This window comes from Sminthopsis crassicaudata, chromosome 3, assembly GCF_048593235.1.
Source record: "Sminthopsis crassicaudata isolate SCR6 chromosome 3, ASM4859323v1, whole genome shotgun sequence".
Classification (NCBI taxonomy): domain Eukaryota; kingdom Metazoa; phylum Chordata; class Mammalia; order Dasyuromorphia; family Dasyuridae; genus Sminthopsis; species Sminthopsis crassicaudata.
In genome coordinates this window covers 114,437,750-114,453,688 of record NC_133619.1, presented here as the reverse complement: position 1 = coordinate 114,453,688, position 15,939 = coordinate 114,437,750, and the positions used below count along the sequence as shown (strand labels likewise).

At 31.0% G+C, this 15,939-nt stretch overlaps 1 protein-coding gene across 1 annotated transcript in view; it reads left to right on the top strand.

Annotated features, from left to right (window-relative positions):
* DACH1 (dachshund family transcription factor 1) overlaps positions 1-15,106 on the top strand; it is a 482,607-nt gene extending 467,501 nt beyond the window's left edge. Inside the window, 1 exon segment of the mRNA XM_074299233.1 lies at positions 12,346-15,106. Coding sequence (XP_074155334.1) covers positions 12,346-12,383 — 38 coding nt within the window. The 3' untranslated portion in view covers positions 12,384-15,106.
* Positions 15,107-15,939: the final 833 nt, after the last annotated feature.

The following is a 15,939-nucleotide window of genomic DNA, read 5'->3' as shown; positions in this document are numbered from 1 at the left end:
CTGTTTCATGGATTTCTATAAACAAATAATTCACCATCATTTGATAGTCAGCATACTAGTGATTAGTCTCTATTTATTTAAGATGGTACTTATTAGAATAGTATTCAGGTATCTTTCCAGCTTTTTTGAATTGGTCAGAATCCCACTCCACTGGCATCTCTATAGAAAATTCTATTCTATTTCCATACTATAATATAGCATCAGTATGGAACACTGATTGGAAATTCTAGTCATGAATTCCAGAAGAACAAAAGAAATTAAAACATATTTCTGCAATTACACTCATCTGAGATAGGTTAGAATTCTATCTCAATGAATTACCTCCCTAATACTATCTCTAATGAGATTTTGTGCTATGGAACACAAAAGTAATGATCTTAGGAAATCTGATTTTGTCACCAATACCTTTGTGACAAAATTGGAGTTTTGTATATTTTTCATGCATTGACCTTAACCTTACATTTTAAAATTTTAATACAGTCCAAATATTGCAGAGGATAATTGGGATTAGGAAAAATCACAAAAAAAAAACTGGCTCCACAAGGCCAGCTAGAAGCTAATCATTAAAATAAAAGTAAATAGGAGAATACAGATTTAGTTGGTGATATTGTTAATGAAGTAAAAATACTGGGAGAAAATAAACAAAAAAGTTGGATATTAGTAGAGGTAACAGTTTAAAATGAATGCAAAGATTCCAAAGACTTGGAGAAATTGTGATGCCATTATTAGAAATCTGAATTTTACAAAAGTTTTAGTGTGGTGGAAAAGGCAAATTTTTTTAAAATTTTCAATAAGTATTAAAATGGATTTTATCTGAAATCTCTATATGGGGAATTCTAAAAATACAGATATAATTTTGTGAATCATTATTGTGTGCACAGGGGTTGAAGATATGAAAAATTAATTGATAATTCTTCTTGAAATGAATTTACTTAAAAACATTTAAATGATTTTAGTAACTTGATGTTGTCATTGTAGTGAATAAACAAGAAATAATGCCTGGTACATAGTTGGCACTTAATAAATGTTTACTGATATCACCATCAAAATAATAATATAACAATAATTTTGAGAACAAAACATATATTCAGACTTAAAATGGGTAATTTCTTTTTTTTTGTCATCCTTATTTGTAATGCATACTTTCAATAGTTTAATAAAAGTAGGAATAACATAATGTGGCATTTTTTTTCATGGTACTTACAAAGGATGGATTACTCAGCATTGCATCTGGTCTAGGCAACGAAGTGTAATAAAATCTGGACCAAAAATTTACAGTGCTAGTTTATGTACATGAAATTAGAATACAGATTGCTAAAAATATACAATGGTATATTAGATAATTCATATTTTGACTTATTTATTTAGCATCTCTGTTGATTCTGCAGATTTTGCTTATGACAAACTGTCAATGCAACTCTTGCATTAAGAGACATGTATTTTTCATGATATTGTTTCATATGGCAATATGTTGGCTACCAGGACTTTCAAGTAATCAAACTATGTTGAATAGAGTCATAAACTAAAAAGCAACAATAATTTACTTTCATTCTAAGCTTTCTACTCTGTCACATAGATATTCTTTGCAGTCACTGTGGACAGTATAGTACAGTATTTATAATTTGACAAATTGAAAGTAAGAATTACAGTTGTTCTTCAGTCTTAGTAGCTAAAAATTGCTTATGTAATAATGTATAGAATTATCACAATAAAGTAGGTATTATACCAAAATTATGTTATCCCTATACTATACTTTAAAATCTTAAAGCATTGTATTTTTATGTCATTTTTTGAGCGAGTGTTGCATTTGTAAATAGTTGAATGCTTTTTTAAATGTTACCTTTTTTTAAGAACTCATGAACTTAGCCATGAATTATTGAAGCATATCATTCACTCCAGATAGATGGTCTGGATTTCAGTCATTCTTTTGCAAATAGTCAATCAGTTAGTTACACCATGGTATTAGAGAGGGAAAAAAGGATTTTTTTTTTTCAGAGTAGATATATTAATATTATTTTAAATGTTAGAAAACAAAGATTCTGGTCCAAAGCAACTTTGGATTAAATCTAAAAAGAAAAGAAATACTACATTTTTTACTTATTAGAATCCATATTAATATTTAGGGAAAAGTATCATAAAGTACTTGCTCCTGTTTTGACTTGAGCCTAGGATGAGTCTCAGAAGCCTACATTTAATTCACTATGTAGTGATCTAAATGGCAACATGAATTAATTTCATTCATGTCACAATTTCTAGTGATGGGAAAATAATGCATTGCTGACAGTAACCATGGCCACAAGCCATTAATTCTAAAGGAAATAATGGCCTATGTTACCATAACCCAGTGCAAAATTTCACAATGAGCATAAACTACACAGATATCCACAATGTATTTGTCTAATTTCTCAATAGATGCACATTTATTATAATATAATTTGAATGGGTAAGTATACTGTTTTAGTATTTGTTTTATGAAGTTATATTAAAGAAATGTGGCATGTTCCTGAATTATGGAAAAATCAACACTTATAATTAATCTAATTTAAAACCATGCAAAGAGGAATTAAAAGTTGTCAGGGCTCTATATTTTTAAGGACAAGTTTATTTTTCTTAAATACAAAAATGAATTTGACTTATGTGTTTGCTGTGAAACTACATTGATTTTCTTCCCTAGCCTTTAAATTCAAGGAAAAATAGAGACAATTACTTGATATTATCATGGTTAAGCTATTAGAATTGTGGGATTTTTTTTCTCCATAAATGTTGTAAAACATACTATGCAATTTCACATACGTGCATTAACTATCAAACATAGTATGAAATCTAAAGGAAACAAAAGAGATTTCCTCTCTCCTAGAGTCCTCATTAAGCCCTTTCTAATTTTCTATATCACCTTTCTAATGCCACAGTTTCTAGTCTTCTTAGTCACTTAGGAACACCTTCCTGACTGGAAGTACTCTACCGCTGATATTAGTGGTACTCCAAACTTTTTTTAAAAAAGCATTTTTGAGCTTCTAGTTTAGGAGGGAGTTGTGATTAAAGATGGTGGTAAATATTGGATTCTTTTGAAGTCTGAAAATATTTTTAAAAAATTAATTTGAACAATAAATATCAAAATGTAAAACACCAAAACAATAAAAAGTGCATTTCAATTGTAATTAATATTCATTAGTAAAAAAGAGAAAACCTTATCATTTCCTAGATTCATGTACTGTTGTAATTCAATTCATTTCTATTCTCTTTTTAAAATAATCAAGGAAAGTGAAGGAGGAGAACCCCTTGCTGTTGTGTTGCTTTGAACATTTAGAACTAGTAGTAGTAAAAATAGAATTTGTATGTTAAGGCTATTGAAAAGAGTACAGTTGAAAAATGATAGAAGTTTAAATTACATAGTGTCTATATGAAAGGATGAGGTGATTATATTTGTAGAACAGTTAGGTGGCACAGTAGATAGAGACCTGATCCTGGAGTCAGGAAGACTTATCTCCCTGAATTCAAATTAGACCTTAAACAGTGACAAGATGTGTGATCCTGACCCAGTGATTTAACCTTGTTTGCTTCAGTTTCCTCATATGTAAAATGACCTGGAGAAGAGAACGACAAACAATTCTAGTATCATTGCCAAGAAAACCACAAATGGGGTCATAGTCACATACAACTGAAACTATTGAACAACAAATGCAATAATCACATAAAAAGCATGTATATATTTATGTCACAATTTCTCTAACAGTATTTACCAATTTATATAAGTATTGCTATAACAAAATAAGTGAAATTGTGAAAAAGTTATTTCCTTTAAAAATATGGAGTATGTTTTACTTAATGTATATAATGAAAATGATCTCTAAATCTATGGAAAAAAAACATTGACAATACTACTTAATATATTTCATTATGTATACAATACTTTCAAAATGCACAGCTAAACTAATATTTATTTTGCATGACATTTAATTTTAAAATTTAGCTGAAATATTTGATGGTTTTTCTGGATCTATGACCTTAATATTTGATGTATTCTCTTCCCTGTTGCTAATAGCAATGCCTTCCTGCCTTCTCGTCCTATGAAATTCTAAGCCATAGATTCTCTATAGTGGCTCCATTTAATATACCGGAGGCTATCATTGGTACTAAAGAGCCTAAAGAAGAGTGAATGTAGACATCACAGAACTGAAGACATTATGGAATTTTAAAGACAAGATATTAGAAAAGTCTTCAATATATTTATAGCCAAAATAATGACGTGTAGGGAAGAAAGAGACAGGTTCTAAGAAAGGATATCCTGGATCTTGTTCACTCACTAGGATGAGAATGATGAGAAGGTGACATAATAATATGATACAAACTTCAGATGATTAAATGCTGAATGATAATTGCCCAGTAATGTTCAACAACACATACTATATGAACTTCTCTTTCTTTACTTTTGAATATAACGGAGTGAATGTAGGAATGGCAGAAGTGTGGTTATCACTATAGAGGCTTGTCAGGGATTTGATGTTCTCAGTGGAAAGCTAGCTTTTAGTTCAATGATCTGTGACTGTGTTCTGACAAACTTTCTCTTCCCTCACCTCTGATAATGGAGGGTTAAATATCACCAGAGTTAAATATCATTAGGTTAAATACCCGGTGATTTTTTGAAAGATTTTTGATGCTTGTAGTTGGAAAATGTTCTCTGTCATAGTGCCCACAAATGAATGATTGAACACTGTCGGGGCTTTAAAGATTTGAGTACTATATCAGACTCATATCTAATTTATCACTCACAAAATATTTTTCATGTGTTAAGGTGTATAAGTTGTTATAATATATGGAAATTAACTGTGTCTATCCAATAGAATAATTGTAAACATTAAAACTATGAAATATTTTGAAGGTAAGAGAGGAAGGTCCTTAGTAAAATAAAATTCTAACATTTTGTTATATTATTATACTTGACATTTTCTGCATTCATTAAATCCAAAGATGTTTATCTTTTGTCCTTATGAAATAGAATGATGGATATAATGAATCAGTCTTTCTCACAATAAGCATATACTTTTTGTCTCAGCTTTGCACTTTAATGGCAGTGACATCTTCTCACTCTAAAAATAATATTATAAGAACTATGAAATAATATTTTCTTTAATTAGCTGCTTCCTCTTGGGGTTTTTAGAAGAGGGTTTATGAATTGACTGAGAGTCTTCCCATCTGTTCTTATTTGTTTGCTTTTATTTTGACTTCCTTTTATTGACTTTTCAAATACCACATGGATTGTGTCCAGTTGGATGTCACTCCTTGGTTTTTTTAACTTTGCCTAAGATACCAAAGATCTTAGATAAACTTTCTCATTCTTGTACTAAAAATTGTCTTTGCCTAATACTCTTTATCATTACTTGCTGGAGATCCTGTGAATAGTCCAACTTGTACAAACTCTTCTTTGAAAGCAATGAGATGCCATTTTTAACAAAACAGCTTTATAATAGAAAATGAGATCTATTTGTGGGGTATAAACCCCACAAATCTGACTGATATGGAGTTCCTTGGGGCAATGATATCCAGGACAGGGGCAGAATTTAGATTTATATTTGTTTGTAATATATTTCCCCCTTCATTTCCTTTTCAGAAATTTTGCATATCTTTTAAACAAAGGAAAAGTTGCATTCTTTATTAACATTACTACATATAAGCAACTTAAGTTGTTCTATTTCAAATGTTATTTTACAATGATTTTTGCATAGTTATGTTGGTATCAATCAATTATTATGTATTTTTGGTGTTTTTATCTTACCTTATTAAGCTACTGAGGCCTCTATTATTGTATTTTAGATAAAATCTATTGTTCTCTGTTTACCTGTGTTTATTACATAAAATATACACATAATGTAATAGTTGGGAAGAAATTAAATAGAACATTGTAAGCAATTATGAGTGGAGAAACCTAAATTAAAGTACTCAAGTAGATTATTTCTTCTTCTCCCTCTGTTTTAAAACAACTGGCTGGAACATTTATATTTGGCAGGTAAACATATGCAATTTGAACAATACTTTTCAGATAAGTTTTCTTGCTACTCATGGCAGCCAAATTAGAAATTGAGAAAAAAAATCTTAAATTTTTCAAAAAAAACTTTTAATACTAGAATATATCTTCTAATTTTAAAATAGAAAGCTGCAACCTATTTTAAGAATCTATTTTTGAATATCCTTTTATTTTAAAACAAAACTCATGTGATATAATAATAATAATAAATTAGGCAAATGAAAAAAACAGGCATACATAATCTGTTTAGTGATCTAAATTTTCCCCTACATGCTGAATTATAGCTCCAAGCATCAAGTCAAAACCAACTTCTAAACTATTAGGAATTTGTAATTTAAACAGTTTCACTCAATCTCTACTCCCAAATGCTTTTAATTAGAAACGACTTTTTAATTAAGTACTCCCATACACAAAGTTTAACTTGATGATTTTCCTATCATACCAACCTCCGGTAGAAAGCCAAATACTACTAATGCCAAGGGAACAGGCTGTTCTTATATTTCAGGCATCAAGAGACTCTCTTTTATAATTCATGACCTTAACTTATTCCACTGAGGGCTACATGACCTAAAGAATGTCACTGCCACCACATGGATCACATCGAGTTAGGATCTGCAAGGTGGACAATTTGAACAAGGCTTAAGAGATCCAGCTGTCCCCTTGTGGCCTATGCAAGTCAATGCCAGTGTGTAACACCTCCCAGTAACTGCTCCAGTTGTTTAGTTATTTATTTTCAACAAATTACAGTTCAATAAAACATTTCCGCTTTAGCTTTGGCTCAATACAAACTCTTCCCCTGCCCCCACCCCCTGACTAGTGTAAACATAATCAGATTTTAAAGCAAAGAAATTGATATTGAGACAGAGACAGACAAACAGACAAAGAAACAGAGAAAGAGAAAGAGCTAGAGACAGAGACAGGGAAACAGAGAGAAACTCTCTCTGTGTGTGTGTGTGTGTGTGTGTGTGTGTGTGTGTGTGTGTGTAATGGGGGGGTGGGGGGAGGTTCAGTGAAAGGTACAATGAATGAAGAACAGCCTTTAAGAAAGAAAGAAAGAAAGAAAGAAAGAAAGAAAGAAAGAAAGAAAAAAAAAAAAGAAAGAAAGAAAGAAAGGAAGGAAGAAAGAAAGAAAGAAAGAAAACCCAGCAACCTCAGAATTCCCAGATACAAATAACAGATCTTTGAATTACGATCCCCCAGCCATGGAAATGCTCAAGTCATTCCAGTGGCAATTTCTGGGTATGCTGCTTGTTTTGACAGTACCTTCATTGTGCCCCCATGACTTCTGTAGCTGTTTGAAGAGTAGGGGAAGGAAAAGGTATTGGATCTGTTATTATATAAAATAAAAACCTGGCACAGTTTGAATTATGAACCTATAATTCCTTCCCAGGGCTTTTGCCACTAGCCTTTCACTCTCATGGTTTGTCATCAGAACCCTGAGATAGAAGTATAGTGCTATAATTCAGTTGGCTGTTCTTAGTTCTCTGTGTATGTCTATATGATGCTATTTACTATAGGTCCCTGGGCCAATATAACTCTTTGAGGAAAATATAAAGCTAGTTAAAGCTTCTTTTCTTTTTAAAGCCATTGAAGTTTCTAGGAGCATGTTTTGATATGGCTGAGGAAATAGTAGGATAGAATTGCTTTTAATGTTCAATTTGGTATAAAGGACTAGAGACAGTCCTTTCCCCTCTTGCTTTTTTCCTACCCACAACATACCTTTTAAAAGATTAAGGTAGATAGGATTCAACTGCCGAAAACCTCTAAGGCTTAAGTATAACTTAATTATGAAGGTTCCTTAACTGTACCAATTGTGGCAGGTGGGCTCTGTTTATAGCTGACATCTTTAATGTTTGATACATCTGTCCATCTGTTAGACACATTAGTCAGACAAGTTAATATATGACATATCTATATTAAAAAGGACCTGATCACTGTATCAGATTTTGAATTCATATGGAGTATTTCAATAATTTCAAAATGTTCTTTGTCTTTGAGACAATTAGGATGCTTATAATTAAAAAAACTGTATGCTTGTTTTCTATTTAATATCATTTTAGAAGTAAGCATGTTTTATTTTAGATGAATTTTAAAGAAATTCCAAATAGAATATCAAGTATCTAAATGTTTTATTTGATTTTCTCTTCTACCTGTCTTTAAGTTGAGGCAAAAATTTAAATTATTTAGAGGCAAAATTCAAAGAAAACTTTTACCCCAACAATTTTAAATACAAAATATATGCTTTTAGGATAAGATAGCCTCAAATTAATTTTTACTATGCTAATTATTGATGAAGGCCTTTGTATCTATTAGCACATAGGCAAAATCATTCATTTATGTAAACAAGTCTTACATAACTTTTTTCTGAAAGTTCTATTTTTCTATATGAGCCATGCAGATTTCATATTTTAGTCAATGAAAAATAAAGTCATCACTCTGTTACCACTATTCTTTTGGCTTCTTAAATGCATATTTAATGTATTACTTTTCATGTGTTCATTGCTTTTTCCCTTAGATTTGCTCAACCATTGCAGATGCTTCATGCATCACAGAAGAATAAAAAGTCTTTTTACAAAAGGCCTTGCTTAATTTCTTTTTTCTCCCTCTTCAGTGCACAGGCGATACAAAGAGAACAGAGACCACTGATTTGGTTCCATGAACAAGCTTTTGGTATATATCTCTATAGACAATGGAAAGTACTGTGCTTTAAAATGATCTGACTCAGGAGGGAAGATTGGAAGACTGAAAAAATACATATGAAAGAAAAACTAATACAGGGATTTTTTTTTAAAGATGCTGATCAAGATAAAGGGAGAAAATAGAATTACTGGGTAGACTTGAAGGGAGAAAGAACTCAAGAGAACTGATGGAATCAATCATCAAGAAAAAGAAAGAAAACAAACATTTTCTAAAAATTAGAAAGATTAGGTTATATTTTGTTTATCTATAATTCTCTAAATACATGTGTGTAAATATTTATTTACTTTGATTAGCAGTCACATATGTACATATATATCTATATAAATGTTCTGACACTTTTTTTTCATTCATCTAGTTAGTATCTAAGCTGCTATGGAAATAAATAATAGATTAAAGTTATTTTCTGAAAGTTCCCTAAATTTATCCAGTTGAGAGTAAGACTATGAAAAACTGAAATCAGCTTATCTTTATAATATGAAATTGTTCTTCCTTCCAAATATATATTTTAATTGAAATAATAATTTGGAAAGAAGTCAATATTAGTTACATGATGAAAGAAAGATAGAAACTGGATAAACAGAATTTCTGCCCCATAGGTCAGTCAAGGCCGACACAAAAGAACAATTTAGGCCATTGCTTGAATAACATGAACATTGATCTACAACTAATATGAGAAGGAGAATAAACATTTTTAAAGTAGAATCCAGATTCTAGGTTTACATTTTGATGGGCTTTTTTGGTAGTCCAAAAGATCTGTGATTTCATTGGTGTGCTTTCCTTCTAGAGAAGTGTAGTCACAACTATACAATACTTTAATAGTTACTTCTTCCTAGATGATTAAGGTCTCCCAAATCATTAAATTTTTTTTAGCCCTTTTGTTCAAGAAGGGCCTTGTGTTTGTATATTATCCTAGTGCTTATGGATGGGCCATAGTAAACATTGAATAAAGTGACAAACTGAATACCGTATAATAACCACTCCCTGATTAGTGAGCTCCTTCTGTATAATTAAAAAATTTTTTTTTCTTTTAGTAATGTGTTTTTCCATGCCATTTTTTGGGTCAAATAATATAATTCTGTCCTAAATCTTTACCCTGTGTTATTATTACTGTCTTTATGTTATGTTCAATGTCATATACAATGAGTATAATTTCTTTAAAAAGTTATTGATTTCCATTGAAAGATAGTATCACTATTATATTGTTAAGGGAAAGCAAAACAAAATAAAAAGAAAAGAGTTGGTCCTCTTAGTGCTTGTTTTCTACTTTTTATAATTGTTCTTGATAACACCTGCTTTTTAAATAGACATAATCCTAAGGCATTTTGAGTTTTGGAAATAATCAAATATAAGTTAGATAAATTTTTATCATTACAAAAAAGTGTGATGGCTATAATATAGAGAGATAATGACAGTGGATAGAGAGGAGGCCTCAGAATCATAAAGACTTGAGTTCAAATCTTCTGAGTATGAGTGAATTCATTAATTTCTTAGTGCTCCAGCCAACTTCTGAAGAGTAAATTTAATTACTCAAATTATCTTTATGACTTTAGTAGTCTGTTATTTTCTGGAATTCGCATATTTATTATAGTCACACTAAAGAACTACACAATAATTAAATTGAGGATTTTTTCATTAATTGTGCTGTATATTGTATGGCATTTTATGCCACAGTTCAGCTGTATGTAATTCAGCAATTGTATGAGATATTATATTTTTTAAGTTCTTTTACATATTGTTAGATTAGAAGCTCCTTAAAAGCAAAGATCATGTACTTTTCTTGTATCTTTTGCAATGTATAACACAATGTTATATTAATATAAAAGCTCAATAAATATCAATTAGTTCATATTCCAAATCAATTTCATTCCATGAATATTTGTTAATTGTATGGGATTTTAAGTAAATTCAATAAAAGTCAATTATGGAGCAGATCTGTAATCTAATTCTGATAAGGAACTTCCAAGAAAGACATTTTATATGAGTTATATGGTTAATGGTATTAGATGACCTATTCTTCTCTGTAACCTGTTAGATCCAGCAATTTTCAGATAATCCCACAATTTGTAAATATACTTACATTAATATTACTAATGTTTCCTTTTCCCCCTTTTTCTTCTATGGGTTATATAAAAAAGTTCATTTTAAAAATGTCTAGTATTTTATAAATAGTAAACTAGAATGTTCCTTATTATTTAATTATTCCACAATGAATTGTTACTGTCAATATGTGAAATTTTGGAGAGGTCCTAACCTTTGAGAGCTACTCCTAATAATATTAAAAAATGTTATGTTTACACTCTTTTTAAACCTCATGAATCTCAAATCAAGAAATCTATAGGAGGCAGCATTTTGTAATTGAAAGAATACTGAACTAAGAGACCAGGGTTCTAGTCCAGCTACTGCTACTAATTAGTATGTATTAGGTATTGCTACTAATTAGTAGTACTATGTATTAGTATGTAACTTTTGACAAGCTAATTAATCCCTTTAGACTTCCATTTCCTCTCTTATAAAGTGAGGGAATTAGATTAGATGACCTCTTATATCTCTTTTACTCCCTTTTTTTGTTGGTTTGTTTGTGGATGTATATTGCCTTTTATGATTTGGTGTTAGAGTGCATGTTTTCCTGGCATCTGGGGAGATTTACACTCTATATTACATGAGAGGTTAAGTTCTCTTGCCTTATACCCTCACTTTCTTATCCTACCTTTCCATTCTTTTCTGATAATGAATATACTTGGTCTGAGAAAAGAAAAATTCTATGATGGAGACAATGGTCTTATAAATAGTCACAAACTAAAATACTTTTGTAGACATTTACAACATGTTTGTATAAACCTAAGAGAAAGCCTAGTGGTGCTCAGGGACTCCCAGCGTACCCTATACTTGATCTTATGGAAGAGGCAATTTTTTCTCTCTTTTAAACTTACTAGAAGACTTCTTCCTTCCTACAGACTCATGTTTTGTCACATGATAGAATAGAACAGTTTCACTCTATAAAATGTTTAAAATGTGCCCAGAGAGCTAGACTTTAATATTTCCAAGTGCTTATTTTCTGTTACTTTTCACATAACAGGTTCCCTCTCTTGTTTGTCAATTGAGTGTTAAAAATGAGTGGTACTTGGATCTTACCAGAATAATCTTTCTTTTGGGGAAAAAGTTATAGTTCACTGTTACTGATGAAATAGACTAACAACATTCATAGAAAACACCTACAAATATGCATAATGGTAACATTAAATGGTATCTTTTAATTATGCAACTATAATATAAGGTGGGATCCATACCTTTTGTGATAGAGATATCTGTGAGCACTCGCAGGAAGAATTTGGTTCCTCAAGCAAAGAAAGAGTAATTGTCATTCAACAACAAATAAAACATATATAAGAGGACACTGTTTTCTTTGTGTCCTGGCATTGGAACAAAGTCCAGTATATTTAGGGGTACTAGGAGACATACACTTTTGATCTTACAAACCACATGTCATTATTGGTCTCATTTTGAAGTCATATGAAAGATTACATCAAAAACATCAACTTTTCTTTGGATTTTGCATGTCTACTATGCTTCTGCCCTGAGTATATGTTTAAAATATATATTTTTTCTTTTTTGTTTGCTTTTAGATGGACGACTTTATTTGAAAACTACTGTCATGTACTGAATCTTTCCCGTTGAAGAAGACTGCATTATGGTAAAAAAACAAAACAAAACAAAACAAAACTCTGCAGTAAAACATTCATCATTGGGAAGTACAGAGATAACAAACTACTTTCACAAAAGACTTCCTCATCTTTGTGCATCAATGTTCTTCAAAAGTTTAAAGCATTCTACCGAAATATCCTTCAGTGTTTCTCACTTGTGGCTCAAGCTAGAGACCCTGAGAATGTTTGTAAATGTGCAAGTATCCTTCTTACAATTAATTACTGCAACTTTGCTGCTGGACACTTGTATACAGAGTCACAGGCAGGCCAAAACAAGGCCTAGCATTGTTTTTTTTTTAATGGAATGAAAACATTGTACTCCTCTGGCAATTCTGTATTTGAGCACATCAGAAGAACCTTCCAGCAGTGACCTCCCAAACTTACAGACTGTTGTGTCCTCCAGAAACCAGCAAGACCATTCTGAAAAGAACCTGTAAGGGGGCATGAGAGGATAACTAAAAAATAAAAATAAATAAATAAGTAAATTAAGAATACTATTCTGTTACACTGAATTCCAACCTTACTAATTGGGAGTTTTCTCCTGAAGAAATTTTTTCACATATTTCTCAAGAGACTTATATACATGGATGCTAAATAACAGCTAAGTAAAAATTTATGTAAGTAAAAAGAAACACCAAACTATTTTATTCTTCTCAAGGCCTCTTTTCCTGAAAATAATAGGTAGGGCATTAATTTCTCATTCTTAACTGGTAGGGGTTAATTGGGGGGAGGGAGATTTTACTTCTTATTCAAACTGTTGGTCACATGTACAGTATATAAACACAAACCACACAAGGAAGGTATTATGTATGCAGTAGAATACTAGAGTTTAGGAAAATGAAATTTTAGAAAATATGTTTTGTCACCCTGTTGGTCAGAAAGACACCATTCTAGTTTTAACGCATGCAGGCATGTAAATATTTGTCCTGGAGTCACAGTATTAATGAATGAGATCTTAAGCATCTGGTGACATCAGAACTCTACGTCAGCCACTGATTTGTAAATTGAACCCTGGTTAGTGCCATCAACAGCACTTTGGAGAATGGATTGTGGCTGAGCAGCAAGTCAAAACACCAGAAATATTTTTATATGTTAATGTCATATTACGTTAATGTTGCTGAAAAACAAAACCTAACAAACACTTGATGTATCAGGCCAATACCATGTAGCGCGGAGTGATAAAGTTGAAGTCTGTTGTGCTACCCTCCCTGATCCTGGGGAAAGGTAGTTATGTGTCCTTTTCACTGTCTTTCTGAAAGCTACAGTATGTGTTTTCACTTTTGTGCAGATAACTGGAAATAAGCTGCAACACAGTGCTTCTAGCATAATTAAGTTAGTTCTCTTGGTTTTTGCATAATTTGGGGTTACCCCTTTAAAGACTGATTTTCATGAATCAGCACTGTTACTATACTTTTGTGATTTTGCTTTTATATCTTTAAAGTTCTATGCTCATCAAAATTATTTATTACATGAAAATATATCAAAACAACAATGTCTAAAATACCTAACAATTTTTGGAAATATAGTTCAATTGGTTATTAAAGTTATTTGATCAAAAATTCAGTGTTTTATAAATTCTAGCAATGAGCTCTTATAATTTTTAGGTCTTCCTTGAAATATTGGTACACATTTCTTTTATGTGGCCCATCACCAATTCACTTCAGTCGTTTTTTTCTTTTTCTTTTTTTTAAGATAATAAAACACAACAAATTGTATATACAAGCTCACATTTTAGCTTGCTTAAGAACAGGAGCAATATGTTTTCATTTAAAATATTGTTACTAAATTCTCTGTAGGAACTTTGTTTTCTAAGCATGTTTATTCCATCACCCTTCTTGTCCTCTTTGTTGCCTGAGCATGATACCCTATATTCTAGGTTTATTATTTTTTTTCATATACAGTCTTTAAAGGGTAACAGTTTCAGAATAGAATGAACTTGTGGCAAGCTTTCAAATCATAGATATTTGGAAAGAGAAAAAAAAGCCTACAGCTGAAAATATATAGTAGCATCTGGCATTCTTCTGCTCCTTGCATAGAGTCACCTGTAAGTAGATTTACTAGTTTTTAAATATATGCTTTCCACACCTTTGAGAATGCCTCAATGTTTGGTTTGACATAAATGGAAATGTTCACAAGGATTATGGGGCGAAAAGCTATCAGTTATATGTTAGTTAAGAAAGAAGCTTACTAACTTGGTGTAAATATTACAATTCATGAAATGTTACCGTAAGTTAAGGGTTTTTTTGTCTCTCTTTAGTTATACAGGTTGGTTTGTTTGTTTGTTTTGCATAGATGATGAATAAAATTGTGCTCATGTTATTGTTTATATGCTTTTGTAATCTTAAAGATATTAATGTCTAGTTGTTCTATATTATAACCACATTTGCGCTCTATGCAAGCCCTTGGAACAGAACATACTCATCTTCATGTAGGACCTATGAAAATTGTCTATTTTTATCTATATATTTAAAGTTTTCTAAAAATGAAAAAAGGTTATTACGAATTTTGTTGTACAAAATCTGTACAAAAATCTGTTTTTACATCATAATGCAAGAATTGGAAATTTTTCTATGGTAGCCTAGTTATTTGAGCCTGGTTTCGATGTGAGAACCACGTTTACTGTTATTGTATTTAATTTTCTTTTTCTTTTCAACAATCTGCTAATAAAACTGTCTGAAATCTCTCTGTGACTTTATTTACTGTTCATCTTTATTAAATTTTGTGAAATGTATAACATTGGAGGAATATTTACTTTCTAATGGGAGGCATCTAAAAACAACATAAGTCAGCTCTTTACAATGTGCAGGGAACAATGCTCAATGATTTTATTTAACATGCAACTGCTTCTATCTCTAATATGAATTACTGTGGTGAAAAACATCATAAAAGCACACTCTGTGGTTATTGTTTAACAAGCAGATTTTCCATATTTTGTTTCTTGCCAGCTAAGCAAACTGCCCACATCTACATGATTTATTTATGTACATTTCTCAGTTTATGAAGCTGTTATTTGTACCTTTTTCCTTTATATTCTGATATTCCCAGGATTCTTATTTCACAAAGCTTTATGCTGAATAATGTAAAGTGTACATGTTGATGGAACAAAACATATTATTCCCATATCTAAAAGAGTACATTTGTTGTGGTAATCCAGAGAGATTCTGTGTTGTTGTTTATCTCTTTTCAACCTCTTTTATTAGAGATTATACATTTGGAAAGTATGAAATTCCAAAACATCTTTGCGTAATACAAGTTCTCTAAGCATTTTTAGCTAATGAAATGTTTTAAGGAATGTAGGTTTATCATAACTAAAAAAATTAAGTATTTCCAAGGAGATAAATATGTTATTTTTCATATTTAAAGCAAATATTTTAAGTAGATTCTGGAGAATATGTTGTCAAAACTATGTTTTATCAAAACACTAAAATTTCAATGTGAACATTTTCAAACTTTTCCTTGTGTTGGAAATGGTGTATGTGATGGAGAAATTAAAACATAAAACACAGCTGCCCATGT